The sequence below is a fragment of the Maylandia zebra genome, linkage group LG2, assembly GCF_041146795.1.
Source record: "Maylandia zebra isolate NMK-2024a linkage group LG2, Mzebra_GT3a, whole genome shotgun sequence".
Classification (NCBI taxonomy): domain Eukaryota; kingdom Metazoa; phylum Chordata; class Actinopteri; order Cichliformes; family Cichlidae; genus Maylandia; species Maylandia zebra.
In genome coordinates this window covers 41,069,572-41,093,958 of record NC_135168.1, presented here as the reverse complement: position 1 = coordinate 41,093,958, position 24,387 = coordinate 41,069,572, and the positions used below count along the sequence as shown (strand labels likewise).

At 42.7% G+C, this 24,387-nt stretch overlaps 4 protein-coding genes and 2 pseudogenes across 31 annotated transcripts in view; all 6 read right to left on the bottom strand.

Annotated features, from left to right (window-relative positions):
• The window catches only part of LOC105940793 (protocadherin gamma-C5), a 315,331-nt gene that overhangs the window by 123,272 nt on the left and 167,672 nt on the right, over nt 1-24,387 (bottom strand). The window contains exon 1 of one of the 28 annotated variants that reach the window (XM_076873862.1): nt 20,960-23,562. The exons of 26 other annotated variants lie outside the window; for them this stretch is intronic. In XM_076873862.1, coding sequence (XP_076729977.1) covers nt 20,960-23,374 — 2,415 coding nt within the window. In that variant the 5' untranslated portion in view covers nt 23,375-23,562. Of the gene's footprint in view, nt 1-20,959; nt 23,563-24,387 lie in introns of those variants that run through there. One more of the 28 variants, XM_076873937.1, reaches the window with a different exon arrangement.
• On the bottom strand, nt 3,613-6,577 carry LOC143412596 (protocadherin gamma-A2-like). The gene has a single exon (XM_076873820.1). The coding sequence runs from the start codon at nt 6,566-6,568 to the stop codon at nt 4,166-4,168; it is 2,403 nt and encodes an 800-aa protein (XP_076729935.1). The 5' UTR covers nt 6,569-6,577; the 3' UTR covers nt 3,613-4,165.
• Nucleotides 7,557-10,583, bottom strand: LOC105940802 (protocadherin gamma-A3). Its single transcript, XM_076873822.1, has one exon. It carries the CDS (start codon nt 10,050-10,052, stop codon nt 7,614-7,616), a length of 2,439 nt encoding a protein of 812 aa, XP_076729937.1. The 5' UTR covers nt 10,053-10,583; the 3' UTR covers nt 7,557-7,613.
• LOC105940801 (protocadherin gamma-A3 pseudogene) lies at nt 10,831-13,561 on the bottom strand (annotated as a pseudogene).
• Nucleotides 13,976-16,666, bottom strand: LOC106676265 (protocadherin gamma-A11 pseudogene; annotated as a pseudogene).
• Nucleotides 17,030-19,450, bottom strand: LOC106676129 (protocadherin gamma-A6-like). The gene has a single exon (XM_024804863.2). It carries the CDS (start codon nt 19,448-19,450, stop codon nt 17,030-17,032), a length of 2,421 nt encoding a protein of 806 aa, XP_024660631.2.

Here is a 24,387-nt window from a genome sequence, read left to right as displayed (position 1 = left end):
TAACACAGACTATGATATTGAGTTATTAAAGCTATCAAAATAGAGTGTTGAAAAAAACAAGTCAGCCAACTGTCTGAACAAGGAAAATGAGAAGGGAACTAATGCGTTTTCTGAAATACTGATAATTGTGAACAAATAAAGAAATAGGAACTGAAGACGATAAAATACTCTGGTATTTAAAGTATGGACACCGCACCGAATTTTTAACATATGGAAATGAGGCTATAGGAAGCAGTACTACTAATGTTGCTATCCGTTGTTCTGAAGTTAAAGAACTCGATATCTGAAGCACACTGACTACCATCAGATGCCTTAAAAAAAAGTCATTTATAAGACCTGTTAGGGTTGTTCTTTTTTGTTGTGAAGTTAAGCACGAAGGCAGTGATAACATGTGACATAAACTGAAACGTATATTAACTGTTGTAAAGGCTCACCTTTCAACACATTCACTTCACCAGATGCACCTTGTTTCTTTTCCTCACCTTTGATTGGGTGTGGTGCTTGGCCTTAATTGCACTCACCTGTCACTTGTTATATAAGGACTGCACTCACCTACCCCTCACTCTTTCTTCACTCCCACATGGGGCGGCAGCTGAGGTGAGTTTCTCTTTGAGTCTCCTGAGTTCATGTATCATTTTGAGTTACTTAAATCATACTTTGTCCTTTTTAGAGAGAGCAGTCCATGTGTGTCTTTCTTTCCTTTATCCGTTATACAATAAAACAACAAAACCTGCAAAGATTAATGACTGCTTATTTTCATTCTAATCGGATGAGCCCATGATGACGACTACTGAAACCCTGAACCAACCTTCCTCCAAAACATGGTCCTCCGAGCCGGAGTAGCGTTAGCGTCATGGATTCAAAGCAGCCATTGACTGAAGGTTTGAGAAGATCCAGTCGTGATAGTCGACCTCCTGCCTACCTGCAGCAGTATGACGTTCAGTATCCTGGAGCTAGAAGAGCTACATGTGAGACAGAGAGCCAAACTGAATGCCAGCATAGTGACAAAGACACACATGGGCCGCAGGATCCTGTCGGAGAGTCAGAAAGACAACCAGAGACATCCCCTGCTCCTTTACCCACCAATCAAGATGAGGTGATGAGGGAACTCCTGATGACAATGAGGGAGATTAGGCAACTCATGATTCAGTTATCTCCTCCCCATTCTCGCAGTTCCTCCAGATCTTCAATTCACACTGTCTCTGATGAAAGCAAATCCTCTGTTTGCGGTTTACAAGCCATTCACCAAACACATCAGCAACATGAGCAGTTCCCAGTGATTGATCCAGCAAAAAGTCAATCACCCTCTCAGCCCCCCCAGGTTAGCCGTCACTCTGGTGCAGTTCTGGCTGCTAGCCCTCCTTTCCCTAATTCAACAATATTAGATGCTGCAGTTCCTTCAAGTGGTTTGCCTAGACCAGTTTTTCCTACACCAGATGAGACTCCTTTTAATTTCCTGGCCACGCCACTGCAAGGTCCCCACCAGATTTCATGTGTTCAACCTGCTGTTCCTCTAGATGAAGACCCAGCTCAACCTCTCGTTTGCATTCCAGAACCAAGGCAGCACCCTCCTTTAAAGCAGCAACCAGCTACATCTGATGGTTTGCATGCACAAAAACCTTCGGTACCCATTACTGCTAGTTCTAGTCACCCTGTTAGCACCAGAACACATGTGTATAAACTTGAGGGTCCTTCTTTCCCAGACCTTACCAGAGAAGATGAAATCCAGTATAGGCTGTTACGAATGGCCCTTACTAACCTGCTTGACCCTCATGAGACAGAGCATTTCAAATATCATGTCCTTCTTGATCACCTGAAAGTAGACCAAGCTAAACGGTTAGCTATTTCCTTTTCCTATGCTCCTGACCCATACACTCAAGCCATCAAAGCTCTTGATGAGCGTTATGGGCAACCAAGACAGCTAGCATTGAAAGAGCTACGGAATATACTGGAGCTTCCTCCTATCAGAGCAGGTGATGGTCGGACTCTGGATAACTTTGCTCTTCGTGTGCAAGCTTTAGTTGGTTTGCTTAGCACTATGGGTGATCAAGGACAGACAGAACTAAATTGTGGCTCCCATGTCGATCGCCTACTTGAAAAGTTGCCCGCAGAGCATTCCAGTCGCTTCAAACGGCACATTTACAGGGAACAAGGAGATATGATGTATGACTTACCTTTGTTCTCATCCTGGTTGCAAATAGAGTGCAAGTGTCAACCAAGAAAGGACAGTCCTGTTTCATCCTTTAACCAGCCACGACCTGCCCATAAGTACACCTCTCCACTCACAACAATATTACATGGAACAAATGCATCCGATCCTGTACAGGCAGTTAAACCCATCATAATGACTAAGGCTAAATGTGCATATTGCTGCTCACCTAAACACCACATTAGCAAGTGCCCTGAGTTCATTAACAAGACAAAGGATGAGAAAATAAAGTGGATAAAGAGAAACAAACGGTGCTGGCGTTGTGCTAGAACTCATCAGGCTGCGAAGTGTGATCTGAGGAAAGCATGTGCCACCTGCATGGAAAGACATCTACAGATCCTATGTGAGGTGAATCAGAGACCTAGAACTGAAACTAATCCTGTAGTGAGGACACTGTACTTTGATAGACCTAGCGATCGCCCTATTGTACTTTTAAAGGTTGTGAAAGTGCTCCTGCGTAATGGCAAAAGAACCCTGGAAACATATGCAATACTTGACGATGGCTCCCAACGTACCATGCTTCTGACATCTGCAGCTAAGCATCTCCACCTAACTGGGAAAGCTGAAAAATTATCACTCAGAACTGTCCATCAAGAAGTTGAAACCATTCAAGGTTCTTGTGTAAGTTTCCAGATTTCTCCCATCGCACATCCAGAGAAAACTTACACAATTAACAATGCCTTCGCTACAAGTCACTTAGCACTTTCAGACCACACCTACCCCGTATCATCTCTTCAACGGAGATACAAGCATCTTCAAGGTATCCCATTAACCTTCATTAACAAAGCAGTTCCACTACTGCTCATAGGCTCTGATCATACCCACCTTATTACGCCTATTGCACCAGTTAGACATGGACCATTTGGATCCCCTGCAGCAGTCAAAACCCACTTAGGATGGACACTCCAAGGTCCAATCACAGACTTCCAACCCCAGAGCAGTTCCACGCATGCCCAATGTTTATTCACATCTTCCAGTTCAGGTTCAGGAGAACCGCTCCAGCACATCCTTGTGTCCGCTGATGGCTCTGAATTCATTCAGCCACCTCATACTCTACCATCAGCAGTACCTATGTCGTCACCGGCAGTGCCACTATCACCAGTTCCACCACCTGTGGCTGCCATTCCGCCAGTGGTCAGGGCGCTGCCTGCTCCTGCATCACCTGGTCCTGCCTCTGCCAAGCCCCGTACATTGCCCCCAGCACCTGCAAAACTGCCCAACGGTCTGCAGGTCTGGGCCTGCCGCTGCATCCCATGCGGTTGGCATTTGGACCTGCTTTGCCGCCACCGCTGGCTACATGGTCGGCCCCCTGAACTGTCTGGCCTGCATTGTCGACCCCCTGAACCTATATTAGACCTGTAGCATGTCTGATTCCTCTGCTCCCGCTTTGTGAAAAGGAGCATCTCTGATCCTTTGAACATATTTCTCAGTAGAAATATGGGGGCGGCTGTTGTAAAGGCTCACCTTTCAACACATTCACTTCACCAGATGCACCTTGTTTCTTTTCCTCACCTTTGATTGGGTGTGGTGCTTGGCCTTAATTGCACTCACCTGTCACTTGTTATATAAGGACTGCACTCACCTACCCCTCACTCTTTCTTCACTCCCACATGGGGCGGCAGCTGAGGTGAGTTTCTCTTTGAGTCTCCTGAGTTCATGTATCATTTTGAGTTACTTAAATCATACTTTGTCCTTTTTAGAGAGAGCAGTCGATGTGTGTCTTTCTTTCCTTTATCCGTTATACAATAAAACAACAAAACCTGCAAAGATTAATGACTGCTTATTTTCATTCTAATCGGATGAGCCCATGATGACGACTACTGAAACCCTGAACCAACCTTCCTCCAAAACATTAACACATCCAACATAGCAGCTACCTTTGAGATCTAAAATGTCATTATCAGCAAAGAGATTTTTTTAGTGAATTTAAAACATCTTACACACACTTAAAATATATTAAAGCCATCTAACCTCTAGAGGAGAGTCTGGTTCATCCAGGATGCTCTTTTCACTCTGTATCCGCTGCATCGTTCCTGTAGCACTGGGGTCCATTATCAGCACGTTCTGACTACCAGCTCTGCCGAACTTACAGTCACTCTTTCTGGAGTCAGTCGTCCTGCACACCTCGTAATTGTACACATGTGGCAGAGTCCCTGTCCCCAAAGTGTCCGAGTAACGTGGTGGATAATATGGAATGACAGGCAGGTTGGAGTGATACAGGATGCGAGACTGTCTCCACCTGTAGATTTTGACTGATATGATAACCACTAAACACGTGATGAAGAGGAAGGAAACTACAGCCAGAGCCAAGACTAAGTAAAAAGTCAGGTTGTCATTGTAGTCCTTGTCGTGGGTCAACTCAGTGAACTCCGACAGCACTTCAGGGAAGCTGTCCGCCACCGCCACGTTAACAACGACTGTAGCTGAACGAGAGGGCTGTCCGTTGTCCTCCACTATAACAGTCAGTCTTTGTTTGACAGCATCTTTATCAGTGACTTGGCGGATAGTTCTGATTTCTCCATTCTGTAAGCCCACTTCAAACAGCGCCCTGTCTGTGGCTTTCTGCAGTTTATAGGAGAGCCAGGCATTCTGTCCAGAGTCCACATCAACAGCCACCACTTTAGTCACCAGATAGCCCACATCTGCTGAACGAGGCACCATTTCAGCCACCAGAGATCCACCAGTCTGGACTGGGTACAGAACCTGAGGGGGGTTGTCGTTCTGGTCCTGGATCATTATTTTCACGGTCACGTTGCTGCTGAGTGGAGGAGAGCCTCCATCCTGCGCTTTTACGCGGAAGTGGAAATCTTTGATCTGCTCGTAGTCAAAAGAGCGCACTGCATGGATGACTCCACTATCTGCACTAACAGACACATACGAGGAGACTGGCACTCCGTTAACGGAGGAGTCCTCCAGCATATAAGAAACACGGGCATTCTGGTTCCAGTCAGCGTCTGTGGCTTTGACTGTGAATATAGAGAGACCTGGTGTGTTGTTTTCTACAATGTAGGCCTCATATGAGCTTCTCTCAAAGACAGGTGCGTTATCATTAACGTCTGAGATCTGTAAGGTGAGAGTGACACTCTTGGAGAGGGAGGGCACTCCCTCATCAGAGCAGGTCACAGTGATGTTATACGCAGACTTTGTCTCTCTGTCTAAATCACTGTCTGTTATTAATGTAAAGAAATTATTTGATGTTGATATAATTTTAAAGTGATCATAGTCATCCAAAAAGCATCGGACTTTGCCATTTTCATTTGAATCTGGATCTTGGACGTTCATCATCGTCAGAACAGTGCCCGGTTTAACATCCTCAGCTACAGTGGAAGACGCTGACATAATATTAATTGCTGGTGGGTTATCGTTTGTGTCCAGCACCTCAATCAGAACTTTACACACATCAGCGTTACCGCCTTCATCTGACGCTTGCACATCTATTTCAAAATGGCGAAATTTTTCGTAATCTAGTTCTCCCACTAATGTAAACATCCCACTTTTTTCGTCTATATTGAATAACTCTAGTGCTCCCTTTGGAGCATTAGAAATTGAGTATCGCACCTGCCCATGTAGACCTTCATCGGCATCAGATGCGGTCACGGTCGTGAGAATAGTCCCTTTAGACGAATCCTCCTTTACATTTGTCTTATATTCTACTTGAGAACAAACAGGCGCATTGTCATTTGCATCCAGAACGGTCACAATAATTTCAATGGTTCCGGAAAGCTGCGGATTACCACCATCTAAAGCAGACAACACTAAAGACACACGGTCCTGCTTTTCTCGATCGAGAGCCTTCTTTAAAACCATTTCAACATTTCTACTGCTACCGATCCGATAAGGATTTAGAATGAATATGTCACTTTGACTAAGCGAATAGCCCTGAAGCCCGTTAGTGCCCACGTCATCATCAATAGCTTTTTCTAAAACAAATTTCGACCCAATTTGAGCCATCTCGCTTACATCAAATTTCATTTTGCTGTTTTTAAAAACTGGAGAATTGTCATTAACGTCAGTGATCTCAACAGTGATGCTATAAAATTGCATAGGATTCTCCAAAATTATTTGAAAATCAAGAGCGCAGGGCGTCGTCTGCCCACAGAGCGCTTCTCTGTCTATTCGCTCTTTTATTAGAAGGACTCCCTTTTCTTTATCGAGCTCGACGTGTTCTGTACCTTCTCCTGTATATATACGAGCTCTTCCTGATTTAAGTCGTTTCACATCTAAACCTAAATCTTGTGCTATGTTACCGACCAAAGATCCTTTCGCCATTTCCTCAGGAATTGAGTAGCTGACCTGGCCAAAAACCATGCAGAGAGAAAGAATCGAGAAAAATAACATTAATCCGACTTGCCGTGTCATTGTTCAGTCAGACAGTTTCCCTTCCAAACAAAGAAATGTGGAATCCGTTATCCAAAAAAACAAAAAACAAACAAAAAAAAAGATTTTAGACACAAACTTCAGTAAATAGAAACAATAAAAACTCCAATGAATGCTGAATAGATTCCTGGTGTCTCCGACTTTGATAAAATCTTCATCCAAACTGTGCCTTTCTGATATGTTCTCCTTCCTCTGTGACATAACGAGGTGGTGGGAAGGTACTGCTGTAATATGCACTAAAATCTCAGCACACTGGTCATCAGCGTCCCCGTGAGTCGGATGCACGGAACTACATAAACTATTATACACAGACATTCTTTTTTGGCTCATGTTTCATGCGATTGATTACTATATTTGGTTAGATATGTGAACACTAGAAAGAAATAACTTGGTCCATAAGACAGTGAAATGTCTTATTTGTGTTGCAGAAGAAAAATTTGGGTATTTTGATTTCCTGCTTTATATCCAGACAGAAACGAGAGCAAGCCAGCTATCGAAACAGATCAAAACAGGACGAGAGACAATAAAGCAAAACACCAACAAAGTGCGCTGAATTTTGCTTTCTGTGGTACTTACTGGCACAAAACGGAAAGACAACAAAAAAAGCATGTTTAACATTTAAAACTTAAATCCACATGAGCAATTATTAGTTTAAAACATTATTGTTTTCAAGTGTTCATTCTAAAGTCCATAGCAAAAATTATGTAAATATTAAGTAAATGGCTTATTATTGTGATTCACACAAAGTATCAACGGAAAAAAAGAATACACAAAAATCTTTAGACTGTTATAATGCAAAAAGTGCAACAAGGATTTGACTATAAAATGCAGGACTAAGTGCAGCAGGTGCATTGCAATACATTCCATGTACATCTACCCCATAACGAATTAAGCAGCACTTCAAATGGGACGATTAACTTTTAATTAAAGGAGCTGTCAACGACTTATGTTTCTGAAAACATCTGATGAATTACCATGACGCAATTGAATCCATTAAAATACACAGACACAGGTTATGGTCAGTATTTCAGGACCTCACCTCTAGAGGAGAGTCTGGTTCATCCAGGATGCTCTTTTCATTCTGTATCCGCTGCATCGTTCCTGTAGAACTGGGGTCCATTATCAGCACGTTCTGACTACCAGCTCTGCCGAACTTACAGTCACTCTTTCTGGAGTCAGTCGTCCTGCACACCTCGTAATTGTACACATGTGGAAGAGTCCCTGTCCCCAAAGTGTCTGAGTAACGTGGTGGATAATATGGAATGACAGGCAGGTTGGAGTGATACAGGATGCGAGACTGTCTCCACCTGTAGATTTTGACTGATATAATAACCACTAAACACGTGATGAAGAGGAAGGAAACTACAGCCAGAGCCAAGACTAAGTAAAAAGTCAGGTTGTCATTGTACTCCTTGTCGTGGGTCAACTCAGTGAACTCCGACAGCACTTCAGGGAAGCTGTCCGCCACTGCCACGTTAACAATGACTGTAGCTGAACGAGAGGGCTGCCCGTTGTCCTCCACTATAACAGTCAGTCTTTGCTTGACAGCATCTTTATCAGTGACTTGGCGGATAGTTCTGATTTCTCCATTCTGTAAGCCCACTTCAAACAGCGCCCTGTCTGTGGCTTTCAGCAGTTTATAGGAGAGCCAAGCATTCTGTCCAGAGTCCACATCAACAGCCACCACTTTAGTCACCAGATAGCCCACATCTGCTGAACGAGGCACCATTTCAGCCACCAGAGAGCCACCAGACTGGACTGGGTACAGAACCTGAGGATGGTTGTCGTTCTGGTCCTGGATAAATATTATTACAGACGCATTGCTGCTGAGTGGAGGAGAGCCTCCATCCTGCGCTTTGACTTTGAATTTAAGTTGTTTAATTTGTTCATAATCAAACGAGCGTACTGCGTGTATCACTCCAGTTTCAGAATTTATTGACACAAAAGAAGAAACTGAGCTTCCACTGACTTCAGCATCGTCTATAAAATATGAGATTCTCGCGTTTTGATTCCAATCATGATCTCGTGCGCTGACTGTGAATATTGACCCCCCCGGGACGTTATTTTCAACGACATAGGCCGAATATTTAGGTTTGGTAAAGAGCGGCGCATTATCATTCACATCAGAAATTTTTAGATGCAAATTTGTTTGTGTAGAAAGGGGTGGTGACCCTGAATCGGTTGCAGTTATTGTTATATTGTATTCAGGTTTTGTTTCTCGATCAAAAGCTACATCTGAGAGCAAATTGTAATAATCGGTCAAAGAAGACTGGATTTTAAATGGGAGATTAGAATCTATTGAGCACGTTATATGACCATTTCTTTCTGAGTCTGCATCTTTAACATTAAAAACAGCTATAGTTGTACCCGGAGAAACATCCTCTGAAATGATGCTCGAAAATGACATTATACTTATAAGAGGCGCATTATCATTTATGTCCAGGACCTCAACGACAACTTTGGTTGCATCACTCAGTCCTCCCTGGTCTTTGGCGATCACTCTTATTTCATACTTCTTGTCTTTTTCAAAATCAATGTTATCAACAACAGTAATTTTTCCGGAGGAACTATCAATTTCAAATTTTTCCGCGGATTTCCCCTTTACGTTAGAAAACGTGTAGGAAACCAAGCCATTTGAACCACTGTCTGCATCTGAAGCATTCACTGTAGTTATATAGGTGCCTATTGGCGCATTTTCTGCTACAGTAGCTTTATATAGCGATTGATTAAAAACAGGAGGATTATCGTTGGCATCAAGAACAGTGATCTCTATGTTCACTGTACCAGATCGCCGTGGAGTTCCTCCGTCTACTGCAATCAGCTTTAAGGAGAGGTGTGGGTTCAACTCTCTGTCTAAAGGCTTCTGTAAAATCATTACAGCGAATCTAACTCCGTCGGCGTTAGAGAGCTGCTTTAAGACAAAATTATTATCAGGGGACAAAACATAATTTTGCAAGCTGTGAATTCCTGAATCGGGGTCATATGCGCTTTCTAAATCAAAATGAGAACCCACTGTAGCAGATTCACTAATTTCTAGTTTAATCACGTTACTTTTGAACGTCGGTGCATGGTCGTTTATGTCTAATATTTCTACTGTCACTCTGTGCAGTTCAATGGGATTTTCTAAAATAATTTCAAAGCTTAAACTGCATGGCATTACGTCTCCGCAAAGCTCTTCTCGGTCAATTCTCTCCTTCACGACTAGAATCCCTTTGTCTGCCTTCAGCTCTGTGTACTGACTGGTTTCTCCGCTCACGATCCGGGCCCGGCCAGAACGGAGCCTTCTCAGATCTAAACCGAGGTCTTGTGCTACATTACCGATAAGAGAACCTTCCTTCATCTCCTCTGGTACTGAATAACGGATTTGGCCTCTGATGGTGGAAATCATGAAGACAAAGATGAAGAGAAGCCATGTCGTTGTTTCACACATCAGCCGTTTTCGGAATGGCTGCTGCTGTATCCCCATGTTGCTACTAAAATAAATCCAAAACACGACTTGAGATCAGTCGGTCACACATAAAAAAAGCAAATTGGATCCCAGTTCAATGGCGATGCGCCTTTAACTGTTAAAACGGTTGGATTGCTATTAAACAGGCAGATTCACTGCGACTCTCTCCAACGTCTCTCTGAATAAAGATTGGTTTTAGACCTCTCCTCTTTCTCTCGGCTGTCTGTAACAACACCACAGCGTTTTCCTGATCAACAGCGTCCCTTAGAGTCCAAACCGAGTAGAGAAGCGAATACACTGCAAATGCATAAAAAACAACTATGCAACATACTGCGGGAACAGAACAACTCAACTATAGATTAGTTGCAAATAATATTAACAGAAGAAATATATAGCACCAGATGTAGCATAAAGACACATACTGTATATCAAATGAGACCAAAGGCGATATATAACAACTTTAGAAGAATAAGCTTTAATTAGCTCTAAACTTCTAAACACTTTAAAGAGATAGTGAAATAAATACAAAGGTTAAAGAAGAGCAGTGATTACAAGGAAAAGCCGGTATATTTAGTAGACAAACCTCAAAAGAACAAAAACAGGAGGAAACTGTAAATATTTATGAATAATATTTAGTACATTTAAAATGTGGAAAAACATCGGCATAATTTGTGTATCCCACTTCGCTTGGCAGTGTAATAATTATAATCAAAATACTGATAATATGTTAATAGAAAATATAACATCACGATATTGTTTGAGAATATAGATAGGATAATCATTTTTAAAGTTCTTCACGTGAATGCAAAAACTATGTCAACTGAGGGAAAGTAAGTGTACTGTCCATGGTGCTGAAAACGAAAACTTACTGTGCCACTAAGCTAAAGCGCTGAAAAGGAAAAACTAACCTCTAGAGGAGAGTCTGGTTCATCCAGGATGCTCTTTTCACTCTGTATCCGCCGCATCGTTCCTGTAGAACTGGGGTCCATTATCAGCACGTTCTGACTACCAGCTCTGTCGAACTTACAGTCACTTTTTCTGGAGTCAGTCGTCCTGCACACCTCGTAATTGTACATATGTGGAAGAGTCCCTGTCCCCAAAGTGTCTGAGTAACGTGGTGGATAATATGGAATGACAGGCAGGTTGGAGTGATACAGGATGCGAGACTGTCTCCACCTGTAGATTTTGACTGATATAATAACCACTAAACACGTGATGAAGAGGAAGGAAACTACAGCCAGAGCCAAGACTAAGTAAAAAGTCAGGTTGTCATTGTACTCCTTGTCGTGGGTCAACTCAGTGAACTCCGACAGCACTTCAGGGAAGCTGTCCGCCACCGCCACGTTAACAATGACTGTAGCTGAACGAGAGGGCTGTCCGTTGTCCTCCACTATAACAGTCAGTCTTTGCTTGACAGCATCTTTATCAGTGACTTGGCGGATAGTTCTGATTTCTCCATTCTGTAAGCCCACTTCAAACAGCGCCCTGTCTGTGGCTTTCTGCAGTTTATAGGAGAGCCAGGCATTCTGTCCAGAGTCCACATCAACAGCCACCACCTTAGTCACCAGATAGCCCACATCTGCTGAACGAGGCACCATTTCAGCCACCAGAGAGCCACCAGTCTGGACTGGGTACAGAACCTGAGGAGGGTTGTCGTTCTGGTCCTGGATAATTATTTTTACACTCGCATTGCTGCTGAGTGGAGGAGAGCCTCCATCCTGTGCTCTGACCAAAAACGTAAGCTCTTTAAGTTGTTCATAATCAAATGAGCGAACTGCGTGAATAGTTCCAGTTTCGGCATTAATGGACACATAAGAAGAGGTTGGATTGCCACTGATCTGGGTTTCTTCGAGAAAATATGATATTCTAGCGTTTTGATTCCAGTCACTGTCTCGTGCGCTGACCGAAAATATGGACATTCCCGGGGAATTGTTTTCTGTAATGTAAGCAAGGTAGCTGTTTTTATCAAATAATGGCGCATTGTCATTAACATCAGAAATTCTCAGTCGTAAAACTGTTGTGCTTGACAAGGATGGCGTTCCTGAGTCACTCGCCCTTACAGTTATGTTATACTCAGGTTCAAGTTCCCTGTCAAAAGCTGACACTGTTATTAATGCATAGTAATTAGTTATTGTGGATTTCACTTTAAACGGGAGAGCGCTGTCTGTTGCGCAGCTAATTTGACCATTTTGTTCTGAGTCTGCATCTATTACGTTTATTATTGCGACTGTGGTGCCAGAGGGAGAATCTTCCGGCACAGGACTGGAGAATGACATCACATTTATTACTGGTGCGTTATCATTGACGTCTATAATCTCAATTAGAACTTTGCTCGAATCTGTTAGACCTCCTTGGTCCGTAGCTTCAATCATAATTTCGTGTTTCTTTTCTTTTTCATAATCTAGGTGCCCTGCGAGTGTTATAGTTCCCATAGCTTCATCTAAATGAAATATGTCAGCCAGCTGTTCTTTCATGTTTGAAAATCTATATGTGACAAGACCGTTTGACCCGATGTCTGCATCGCTTGCATTCACTGTCGTGATGTAGGTACCTCTTAATGAATTTTCCAAAACGGCAGCCCTGTAGAGAGACTGGTTGAACACTGGAGGGTTATCATTAGCATCCAGCACTGTAATATCTATATTTACAGTACCAGATCTATGCGGAGTTCCACCGTCTATAGCGATGAGCTTCAGTGATATTTTTGGCTCACTTTCTCTATCTAACGGTTTTTGTAACACCATCTCAGCATATTTTCTACCATCTGGACTTGAGTGTTGTTTCAGATCAAACATGTCATTTGTGTTTAATATGTATTTTTGTAGACCATTACTGCCCACATCTGCGTCCTCGGCGCTGGCCAATAAAAATCGCGATCCCAGTGTCGCAGACTCGCTAATTTCAAATTTCATTTCTTCTTTCCTAAATGTCGGAGAGTTGTCGTTTATGTCAGTTATCTCTACTGTTACTCGGTGCAGATCCATGGGATTTTCTAAAATAACCTCAAAGCTGAAGCTACATGGTGTTACGTCTCCACAAAGCTGCTCTCGGTCTATCCTCTCGTTCACGACTAAAATGCCTTTGTCTGTTTTCAGCTCCGTGAACTGGATGCTTTGTCTGGTCACAATACGGGCACGGCCAGAACGAAGCCTTTGCACATCCAGACCGAGATCTTGAGCTACATTTCCAATAAGAGAGCCCCTTTTCAGCTCCTCTGGGATTGTATACCTGATTTGTCCAAACACGATGTGACTGAGACAGCCCAGAAACAGCAGAAAGGGCCATACTGACCTGAAATTCAAACGCCATTTTACACACGACCGAGGCGAGTTTTTAAACGCCATTGCACACACAAAAAACGAAAATTGCACAAAATCCTTTTGTAAACGATCCACAAAGAACAAAGGCTGTTATATCCAGTATCCTTTGATTTTTAAGTCCTTGCTCTTAACGGATTTGTGACTGCAGCTCTGAATGCGAAGCCCACCGTTTATTTTCGATCCTCAGCAAACGGGAAAAAGGAAGCCTCTGCCTCCACCAAATCAGCGCTGAATACTAGTTTCTCTGACCAACAGCGTCCCTTACTGTCCAAATACACGAATATCACGAACACGAAAAGGAAAAAAGTGCTTTCAAAGCACTTTGCTGATTAAAAAATGTAAAGCAGAAATCACACATCTGTCTTTTAACTACAATGCAATAAAGTCTTATGCAGAAATACCAGTGAGACAGTTGTTTTAAAATATAACAATAACTACTTAAATTAAAACAATAGATCTTGCTCCCCTTTTCAAAGTGAATTAAGCAGCACGTTAAAAGGGGAGTGTGAACCTTCAAGTAGTTGAGCTGTCCAAGAGTTGTGGTTCTGAAAACGCACCATGGGTTACCAGAAATGTGAGCGATGAAATGTGGTATAACGTAGAATAAACCTCTAAAGAATGTAGGCATAAACTTAATTATGTCAAAGTCCTCACCTCTAGAGGAGAGTCTGGTTCATCCAGGATGCTCTTTTCACTCTGTATCCGCTGCATCGTTCCTGTAGAACTGGGGTCCATTATTAGCACGTTCTGACTACCAGCTCTGCCGAACTTATAGTCACTCTTTCTGGAGTCAGTCGTCCTGCACACCTCGTAATTGTACACATGTGGCAGAGTCCCTGTGCCCAAAGTGTCTGAGTAACGTGGTGGATAATATGGAATGACAGGCAGGTTGGAGTGATACAGGATGCGAGACTGTCTCCACCTGTAGATTTTGACTGATATAATAACCACTAAACACGTGATGAAAAGGAAGGAAACTACAGCCAGAGCCAAGACTAAGTAAAAAGTCAGGTTGTTATTGTACTCCTTGTCGTGTGTCAAATCAGTGAACTCGGATAGCACTTCAGGGAAGCTGTCCGCCACCGCCACGTTAACAATGACTGTCGCAGAACGAGAGGGCTGCCCGTTGTCCTCCACTATAACAGTCAGTCTTTGTTTGACAGCATCTTTATCAGTGACTTGGCGGATAGTTCTGATTTCTCCATTCTGTAAGCCCACTTCAAACAGCGCCCTGTCTGTGGCTTTCTGCAGTTTATAGGAGAGCCAGGCATTCTGTCCAGAGTCCACATCAACAGCCACCACTTTCGTCACCAGATAGCCCACATCTGCTGAACGAGGCACCATTTCAGCCACCAGAGAGCCACCAGTCTGGACTGGGTACAGAACCTGAGGAGGGTTGTCGTTCTGGTCTTCAATATTTATTCTAACTGTGGTATTGCTGCTTAAAGGAGGGGAACCACCATCCTGTCCTTTTACATAAATGTGTATAGTTTTAATTTGTTCATAGTCAAATGATCGTAGTGCCTGTATAACTCCGCTTTCTGCGTTTACTGATATGTAAGTAGATATAGGACTACCATTTAACTCGGTATCAATAAGCAGGTAAGACACGCGTGCGTTCTGTCCTGAGTCGGAATCGCGTGCTTTAACGGAAAACACAGACAATCCCGGTGAGTTATTCTCCATAACAGACGCTTCATAATAACTCTGTTCAAATATCGGGGCATTATCATTTACGTCTGCTATTCTAAGTGTTATTGTCTTGTTTGTTGAGAGGGGTGGGCTCCCTTCATCCACTGCCGAGAAAGTTATATTATAAACAGGATTACGCTCCCTGTCGAGCACACCGTTTGTGACCAGAGTATAATAATTTTTTAGAGATGAATGAATTGCGAACGGAATATTGCTGTTTACTGAGCAGTCTACTTTTCCATTTTTGCCTGAATCCAGATCTTTGACGTTTATGATAGCCACGGTAGTCCCACTAGGTGAATCCTCAGCAATAGCATTAGAAAACGAGGTTAATGTTATTAAAGGAGGATTGTCATTGACGTCTATAACCTCAATTATCACATTTGTTGATGTGCTCTGTCCACCTTGATCTTTTGCCTGTACCCCAATCTCATATAATTTATTCTCTTCATAATCAATTATACCAGTTACTGTTAAATCGCCGGTATTTTCGTCCAGATGAAATAGTTCGGCAACATTACCGGACATTCGATTAAAATGATAAGTAACATGGCCATTTATCCCTTCATCTGCATCTGTTGCGCTAAATCTCACTACTAACGTTCCTCTTGGGACATTTTCTTTAACAGAAGCCTTGAAAATTGATTGCATGAATACGGGAGCATTGTCGTTTGTATCTCGCACAGTTACGTGTATTTTTAAGGTGCCTGAACGCTGTGGTTCACCTCCGTCCACAGCAGTTAGCGTGAGGAGCAGCTTTCCTTCTTTCTCTCTATCTAAAGGTTCAGAAAGATAAAGCTGTGCATATTTATGACCATTTGGGCTAGATGAGACCTTTATATTAAAATGTGTTTTGGGGTGTATTGTATAGCCGTGTAGAGCGTTAATGCCAACATCGGGGTCTGTTGCACTCACTTGCAATATTTCGGTTCCTGGAAGAGCTGATTCCAGGATTTCTAAATGCATTTCCTTCTCCTGAAACGCAGGGGCATTATCATTAACATCCAGTACTTCCACAACAACGCTATGCAGTTGAATTGGATTTGTCATAATCATTTCCAAATTCAAGCTGCAGGGCGATGTCTGTCCACAAAGCTGCTCTCTATCTATTCTCTCTCCCACGACCAGATTTCCTTTGTCTACATCCAGGCTAATATACTCACTGCTGTCACTGATAACAATTCGGGCACCGCCTGATTTCAGTCTTTTAGCGTCGATACCTAAATCTTCAGCCACATTTCCCACAAACGAGCCCTTCCTCATTTCCTCTGGAACAGAGTAGCGGATTTGGCAAATTGTCGCGTCGATGAGAACAACAAGGATGAAGGCCCGTACTTGCCATTTAACCGTGCGAGCGATCCTGAAAGAATGCATATTTCTCAATCAATTAATCCAAGTCCACGTAGAAGAATGTCGACAAAAGGCTTTTAAACTGTCGATATCGTCCTTCTCTCTATGCAGTTGTAATCCACAGTTTGAGACCGAAAGTATCCGCCTAAAATCAGTGTCGAAAATAAGCGACTGTCTTGCTCTTCTACTGTATATTTAGAAGAGTACAGAGGGTGTAAAGCTTTAAATGTGCTGTAAAGACCAACAGCGGCCCTTAGAGTCCAAAGTAAAAATAACAAGTGATGTGAACAAGGAAGGAGAAATAAACTTGTATGGAAGTAACAATTCAGGAGTGAATTAACACTAAAATGAAAACAACAGATGATGCTTAAATACTTCATGTGAGAAACAGGAAAAGAGTAGTGCAGCACTCTTCTGTAAAAGAAATAAACTCAAACATATACTCTGATTACAGTAGACATCTTGAGAGTGGTTTGTAGCCGCAAGCAAAATGAATAAAACTTAAAGAAACAACGTACATGCTTTAAGGAAATCAACTTTTAAAGTGACTTATGTAACTGAAGTCAAACTGATTAGAAAACAAACTAAAGAGTATTAAACTATTCCAATATAATTGACTGAACGTTAATAAAATCAATGGATCAATAAACTGACCTCTAGAGGAGAGTCTGGTTCATCCAGGATGCTCTTTTCACTCTGTATCCGCTGCATCGTTCCTGTAGAACTGGGGTCCATTATCAGCACGTTCTGACTACCAGTTCTGTCGAACTTACAGTCACTCTTTCTGGAGTCAGTCGTCCTGCACACCTCGTAATTGTACACATGTGGCAGAGTCCCTGTTCCCAAAGTGTCTGAGTAACGTGGTGGATAATATGGAATGACAGGCAGGTTGGAGTGATACAGGATGCGAGACTGTCTCCACCTGTAGATTTTGACTGATATAATAACCACTAAACACGTGATGAAGAGGAAGGAAACTACAGCCAGAGCCAGGACCAAGTAAAAAGTCAGGTTGTCATTGTACTCCTTGTCGTGGGTCAACTCAGTGAACTCCGACAGAACTTCAGGGAAGCTGTCCGCCACCGCCACGTTAACAATGACTGTAGCTGAACGAGAGGGCTGTCCGTTGTCCTCCACTATAACAGTCAGTCTTTGTTTGACAGCATCTTTATCAGTGACTTGGTGGATAGTTCTGATTTCTCCATTCTGTAAGCCCACTTCAAACAGCGCCCTGTCTGTGGCTTTCTGCAATTTATAGGAGAGCCAGGCATTCTGTCCAGAGTCCACATCAACAGCCACCACTTTAGTCACCAGATAGCCCACTTCTGCTGAACGAGGAACCATTTCAGCCACCAGAGAGCCACCAGTCTGGACTGGGTACAGAACCTGAGGGGGGTTGTCATTCTGGTCCTGAACTATTATTTTAACTGTCGCCACTGAACTCAGAGGAGGGGATCCAGCATCGCGTGCAGTTACATTAAATTCAAACCACTTGATCTGCTCGTAATCAAACGATCTCACTGCATGAATAACACCGGTATCTGAATTTACTGAAACCAGCGAAGACACAGCCAGCCCATTAATGTCCCTCTCCTGCAAAAAGTAAGAAACTCTGGCATTTTGGCCCCAGTCTGCATCATTAGCACTCACGGTAAACACAGAAAGTCCAGGAGAGTTGTTCTCTGCGACAGTTTTAGCGTATTCTGAATGATCAAATTTGGGTGGACTGTCATTGACATCAGATACTTTTACGTTGATGTTCTTACTGCTTGACAGAGGCGGGGAACCCTGATCAGACACAGTTATGGTGAGATTATACTCAGGGATACTCTCTCTGTCTAAATAGTCTTCAGTTACTATGGTGTAGTATCCCGTTAGTGAAGACTCGATTTTAAAAGGTACGTCAGAGTTAATGGAGCACTTGACAGCACCGTTGCCATCAAAATCTTCGTCATCCACGTTAAGAACAGCTATCGTTGTACCTGGAGGAGAATCCTCAGATATCGAGTTCGAAAATGACATGAGCTGTATTGTAGGGACGTTGTCATTTTCGTCAGTTATTTGAATGATAACTTTACATGTATCAGAATAACCTCCATGGTCACTAGCCTGCACGTTCAGTTGATAAGTCTTAGATTTTTCAAAGTCGAGTTTACCTGCGACTTTAATCTCTCCAGTTTGAACATTTACTTCAAAAAGCTGTTTCGTCTCTTTTGCAACGGGAGGGATAGAGTATGTTACCTCTCCGTAGTGGCCCTTATCCGGGTCATTTGCACTCACAGTGGTTATCACGGTTCCTTCGGGAGAATTCTCTTTGATATCTGCTTTATAAACAGCCTGGCTGCACACTGGCGAATTATCATTAGCATCCAGCACAGTAATATGTATATGCACTGTCCCTGATCTCCGTGGCTCCCCGCCATCTGAAGCAATCAGCACGAGACTGTGAGTCTCCTCTTTCTCTCGGTCTAACGGGTTTTGTAAAACCATTTCAACAAACCTGCCTCCATCCGGCTGGTTTTGCACTTCTAGCTTAAAATGATCAGAGGGTTTAAGCGTGTATTTTTGAATGTCATTAACGCCAACATCGGAGTCATCTGCACTCAGCAGAGAAAACCGAGTCCCTAATGCAGCGTTTTCAACAATATTTAAGTTGATTTCGTCTTTTGGGAACAACGGACTGTTATCATTTATATCTGTCACCTCCACTGTCACACGATAAAGCTGGATAGGATTTTCTAAAATCACCTCGAAGCTGAAGCTACAGGGCGTCGTCTTTCCACACAGTTCCTCCCGGTCGATTCTCTCTTTAATAACAAGGATGCCTTTGTCTTTGTTTAAATCCACATACTGTCGGCCTCCTTTTGTAATAATACGAGCTTTACCTGAAATCAGCCTCGCAACATCCAAGCCTAAATCTCTCGCAATGTTTCCGACAAACGATCCTTCGGCCTGCTCCTCCGGGATGGAATACCGAGCCTGACCAGCCACTGCGCTCAGCTCGATGAGACAAAGAATCAACACCAGCGCTTGCCGTCGGCCTCTGTCAGCCATTATCCACATGGAGGCCATCATAAATCCAACAGTGCAGACACAGCGATTGTTTTTTAACTTCGAAGTGATGTTATTAATCTAAAAACTCCACACATTTATGTATTTTCAGCAAGGAGACTCCCGGAGAGATTCTACACTTTAATCCGTGACGGAACAGAGCAGCGTCTCGCTTAGTATTATAACACTGAGTGAATATAAAAGGGAGGACCGCTGTATTAAGGGTCTGACACAAACTCAGTGACGCATCAACAGCGGCACTCAGAGTTCATTCACGGAAATGTATCTTGTGGAAGCTTAAATATTTTTATATTCCAGAAATATTTGATTGACAAAGTGAAGAATAATTAGAGAAGAGCTCGAAAGAAAAAGGAGCATTAGATTCTCAAACAATCTTCAGGGCCTGTTCAAACAAAGTGTCTTCAGTATGAGATGACAATATTACCAAATCTAACTTAACTTTAATTTTCTTACCATCTCAATTCATTATTTAAAATAAAAAAAATAAAAACTACAACACTGAATATTAGCACTTCAATAAATGACATAAAACAGCATGAACGTTACATGGACAAAAAAGTAGAACAGTCTAAATGATTACGGATAGTCTGGAAGTGAGGTTAAATGGTAAAAATGGTAAATGGCCTGTATTTATATAGCGTTTTTAATAGTCCCTAAGGACCCCAAAGCGCTTTACATATCCAGTCATCCACCCATTCACACACTGGTGATGGCAAGCTACGTTGTAGCCACAGCCACCCTGGGGCGCACTGACAGAGGCGAGGCTGCCGGACACTGGCGCCACCAGGCCCTCTGACCACCACCAGGAGGCTACGGGTCTTGCCCAAGGACACAACGACCGAGACTGTCCGAGCCGGGGCTGGAACCGGCAACCTTCCGATTACAAGGCGAACTCCTAACGCTTGAGCCACGACCGCCCCAAGCTCTCTTTTAACAACTTTTCTATTTAAAGGGTCTATTTTGATTCCTTTCTTACTGCTACAAAAACACAGAAATATATGGCTTATTGATTACATTAGAGAAACTTCATTGAAAAAAGTTGCAAAATCATCAACAAACCCTTTAATGGTTGAAGTATTTGTTAAATAATATCATAATATGGATGAATATGACTGCCAAAAAGAACAAAGGGTAAATAAAGTGCCATTTTAACAAAGTATTTATTTTATTTCCGTTGATAATAATAAGCGAGGTTAAATGAAAGAAAATATTATAATAACTGGGCCATTTAAACAGGCGTCGAAATAAAATGGGTCAGTTGACCGTTTCAGCACCACAGACAGCGACACTAACGCGCATCTGGAAGATTCAACCTTAACGCCACACATTCTCTCTCTCTCTCTCTCTCTCTCTCTCTCTCTCTCTCTCTCTCTCAAACACACACACACACACACACACACACACACACACACACACACACACACACACACACACACACACACACACACACAAGGGAAAAAAGGATCTTAATAGTTTAAAAAAATGACTCACCAAAGTAGACATTTGAGAACAGTTGCCTGACAGTTGCTTGTTTATTTGGGGTACATCGTCTCCAGCTCCATCCACACTCACTAAACTTTGACTCATCGGTTGCATATATTTCATGTCACTTTTTCTGGAGTCAGTTGTCCTGCACACCTCGTAGTTGTACACATGGGGAAGAGTCCTTGTCCCCAAAGTGTCTGAGTAACGTGGTGGATAATATGGAATGACAGGCAGGTTGGAGTGATACAGGATGCGAGACTGTCTCCACCTGTAGATTTTGACTGATATGATAACCACTAAACACGTGATGAAGAGGAAGGAAACTACAGCCAGAGCCAAGACTAAGTAGAAAGTCAGGTTGTCATTGTACTCCTTGTCGTGTGTCAACTCAGTGAACTCCGACAGCACTTCAGGGAAGCTGTCCGCCACCGCCACGTTAACAATGACTGTAGCTGAACGAGAGGGCTGCCCGTTGTCCTCCACTATAACAGTCAGTCTTTGTTTGACAGCATCTTTATCAGTGACTTGGCGGATAGTTCTGATTTCTCCATTCTGTAAGCCCACTTCAAACAGCGCCCTGTCTGTGGCTTTCTGCAGTTTATAGGAGAGCCAGGCATTCTGTCCAGAGTCCACATCAACAGCCACCACTTTAGTCACCAGATAGCCCACATCTGCTGAACGAGGAACCATTTCAGCCACCAGAGAGCCACCAGTCTGGACTGGGTACAAAACCTGAGGAGCGTTGTCGTTCTGGTCCTGAACTATTATTTTAACTGTAGCCACTGAACTCAGAGGAGGGGATCCAGCATCACGTGCAGTTACATTAAATTCAAACCACTTGATCTGCTCGTAATCAAACGATCTCACTGCATGAATAACACCGGTATCTGAATTTACTGAAACCAGCGAAGACACAGCCAGCCCATTAATGTCCCTCTCCTGCAAAAAGTAAGAAACTCTGGCATTTTGGCCCCAGTCTGCATCATTAGCACTCACGGTAAACACAGAAAGTCCAGGAGAGTTGTTCTCTGCGACAGTTTTAGTGTATTCTGAATGATCAAATTTGGGTGGACTGTCATTGACATCAGATACTTTTACGTTGATGTTCTTACTGCTTGACAGAGGCGGGGAACCCTGATCAGACACAGTTATGGTGAGATTATACTCAGGGATACTCTCTCTGTCTAAAAAGTCTTCAGTTACTATGGTGTAGTATCCTGTTAATGAAGACTCGATTTTAAAAGGTACATCAGAGTTAATGGAGCACTTGACAGCACCGTTACCATCAGAGTCTTCGTCATCCACGTTAAGAACAGCTATCGTTGTACCTGGAGGAGAATCCTCAGATATCGAGTTCGAAAATGACATGAGTTGTATTGTAGGGACGTTGTCATTTTCGTCAGTTGTTTGAATGAAAACTTTACATGTATCTGAAAAACCTCCGTGGTCACTAGCCTGCACGTTCAGTTGATAAGTCTTAGATTTTTCAAAGTCGAGTTTACCTGCGACTTTAATCTCTCCAGTTTGAACATTTACTTCAAAAAGTTGTTTCGTTTCTTTGGCGACATGAGCTATAGAATATGTTACCTGTCCGTTTACCCCTTTATCCGGGTCATTTGCACTCACAGTGGTTATCACTGTTCCTTCGGGAGAATTCTCTTTGACTTCTGCTTTATAAACAGCCTGGCTGCACACTGGCGAATTATCATTAGCATCCAGCACAGTAATATGTATACGCACTGTCCCTGATCTCCGTGGCTCCCCGCCATCTGAAGCAATCAGCACAAGACTGTGAGTTTCCTCTTTCTCTCGGTCTAACGGGTTTTGTAAAACCATTTCAACAAACCTGCCTCCACCCGGCTGGTTTTGCACTTCTAGTTTAAAATGATCAGAGGGTTTAAGCGTGTATTTTTGAATGTCATTGTTAGCAACATCAGCGTCATCTGCATTCTCGAGAGAGAAGCGAGTGCCTAATGCAGCATTTTCAGCAATTTTCAAGATAATTTCGTCTTTTGGGAACAACGGACTGTTATCATTTATATCTGTCACCTCCACTGTCACACGATAAAGCTGGATAGGATTTTCTAAAATCACCTCGAAGCTGAAGCTACAGGGCGTCGTCTTTCCACACAGTTCCTCCCGGTCGATTCTCTCTTTAATAACAAGGATGCCTTTGTCTTTGTTTAAATCCACATACTGTCGGCCTCCTTTTGTAATAATACGAGCTTTACCTGAAATCAGCCTCGCAACATCCAAGCCTAAATCTCTCGCAATGTTTCCGACAAACGATCCTTCGGCCTGCTCCTCCGGGATGGAATACCGAGCCTGACCAGCCACTGCGCGCAGCTCGATGAGACAAAGAATCAACACCAGCGCTCGCCGTCGGCCTCTGTCAGCCATTATCCACATAGAGCACATCATAAATCCAGTGGTACAGACACAGTAATTGTTTTTAACTTCGAAGTGATGTTAGTAATCCAAAAATTCAACACGTTTATATATTTTCAGCAAGTAGACTTCAGGAGAGATTCTACACTTGAATCCGTGACGGAACAGAGAAGCTTCGCTCCAAGTATTATAACACTGAGTGAATACAAAGGGGAGGGCCGCTGTATTAAGGGTCTGAACAAATACTCAGTGACGTATCAACAGCGGCACTCAGAGCCCACACAAGGTAATGTAAGTGAAATGCAGAATTACTGAAAAAGGTTAGATCTAAACGCATTTTTTGTTACTAAATAAAATTAATGAGCTAAATATAGAGGCAAAGAAAACAATATATTGCGCATACAATAACCAGAGCATGTTTACATAAATACCTTAAGTATATGATGACAGTGATATAACATTTCATTCAAATTCCATGGAAACTTAATTTCGTTATAACCACCGTAGATATAACAAAAATACTGAAGATTATCTGTACAATCAATTAATAAAAAGTGTGCGAACACGAAAAAAGAGGAGAAAGTAGTTATTTCTATAAAGTTAGAGATGCTTTGGGGGGAAGGGGAAAGAAGAAGGAAAAGCAAATTTCCTATATATTCCATTGATTTATCAGAATTCCCGATTATTTTCATTTCTTTTTCTTTTGCAATCGCCTATGTTGTTCGCTTTCATATTGTAATACAAATGACCTCGTGCTAAAGAGATCCGTATGTTATTAGGTTAATCAGAAACACAATTTGAGAAAGTAAGAATGGCTAATGATTTATGAACCGTTTCACAATTTGATTATAATAAAAATGGATTGCATTTATATAGCGCTTTTCGAGACCCCCAAAGCGCTTTACAATTCCACTACTCATTCTCTCACTGGTGGAGGCAGCTACAGTTGTAGCCACAGCTGCCCTGGGGCACACTGACAGAAGCGAGACTGCCATCGGCCCCTCTGGCCATCACCAGTAGGCGAAGTGTCTTGCCCAAGGACACAA

Bases quoted from the DNA above. Each gene is read 5' to 3' on its own strand.
- LOC105940802 (XM_076873822.1), bottom strand. From the start codon at position 10,052: ATGGGGATACAGCAGCAGCCATTCCGAAAACGGCTGATGTGTGAAACA.
- LOC143412596 (XM_076873820.1), bottom strand. From the start codon at position 6,568: ATGACACGGCAAGTCGGATTAATGTTATTTTTCTCGATTCTTTCTCTC.
- LOC106676129 (XM_024804863.2), bottom strand. From the start codon at position 19,450: ATGGCTGACAGAGGCCGACGGCAAGCGCTGGTGTTGATTCTTTGTCTC.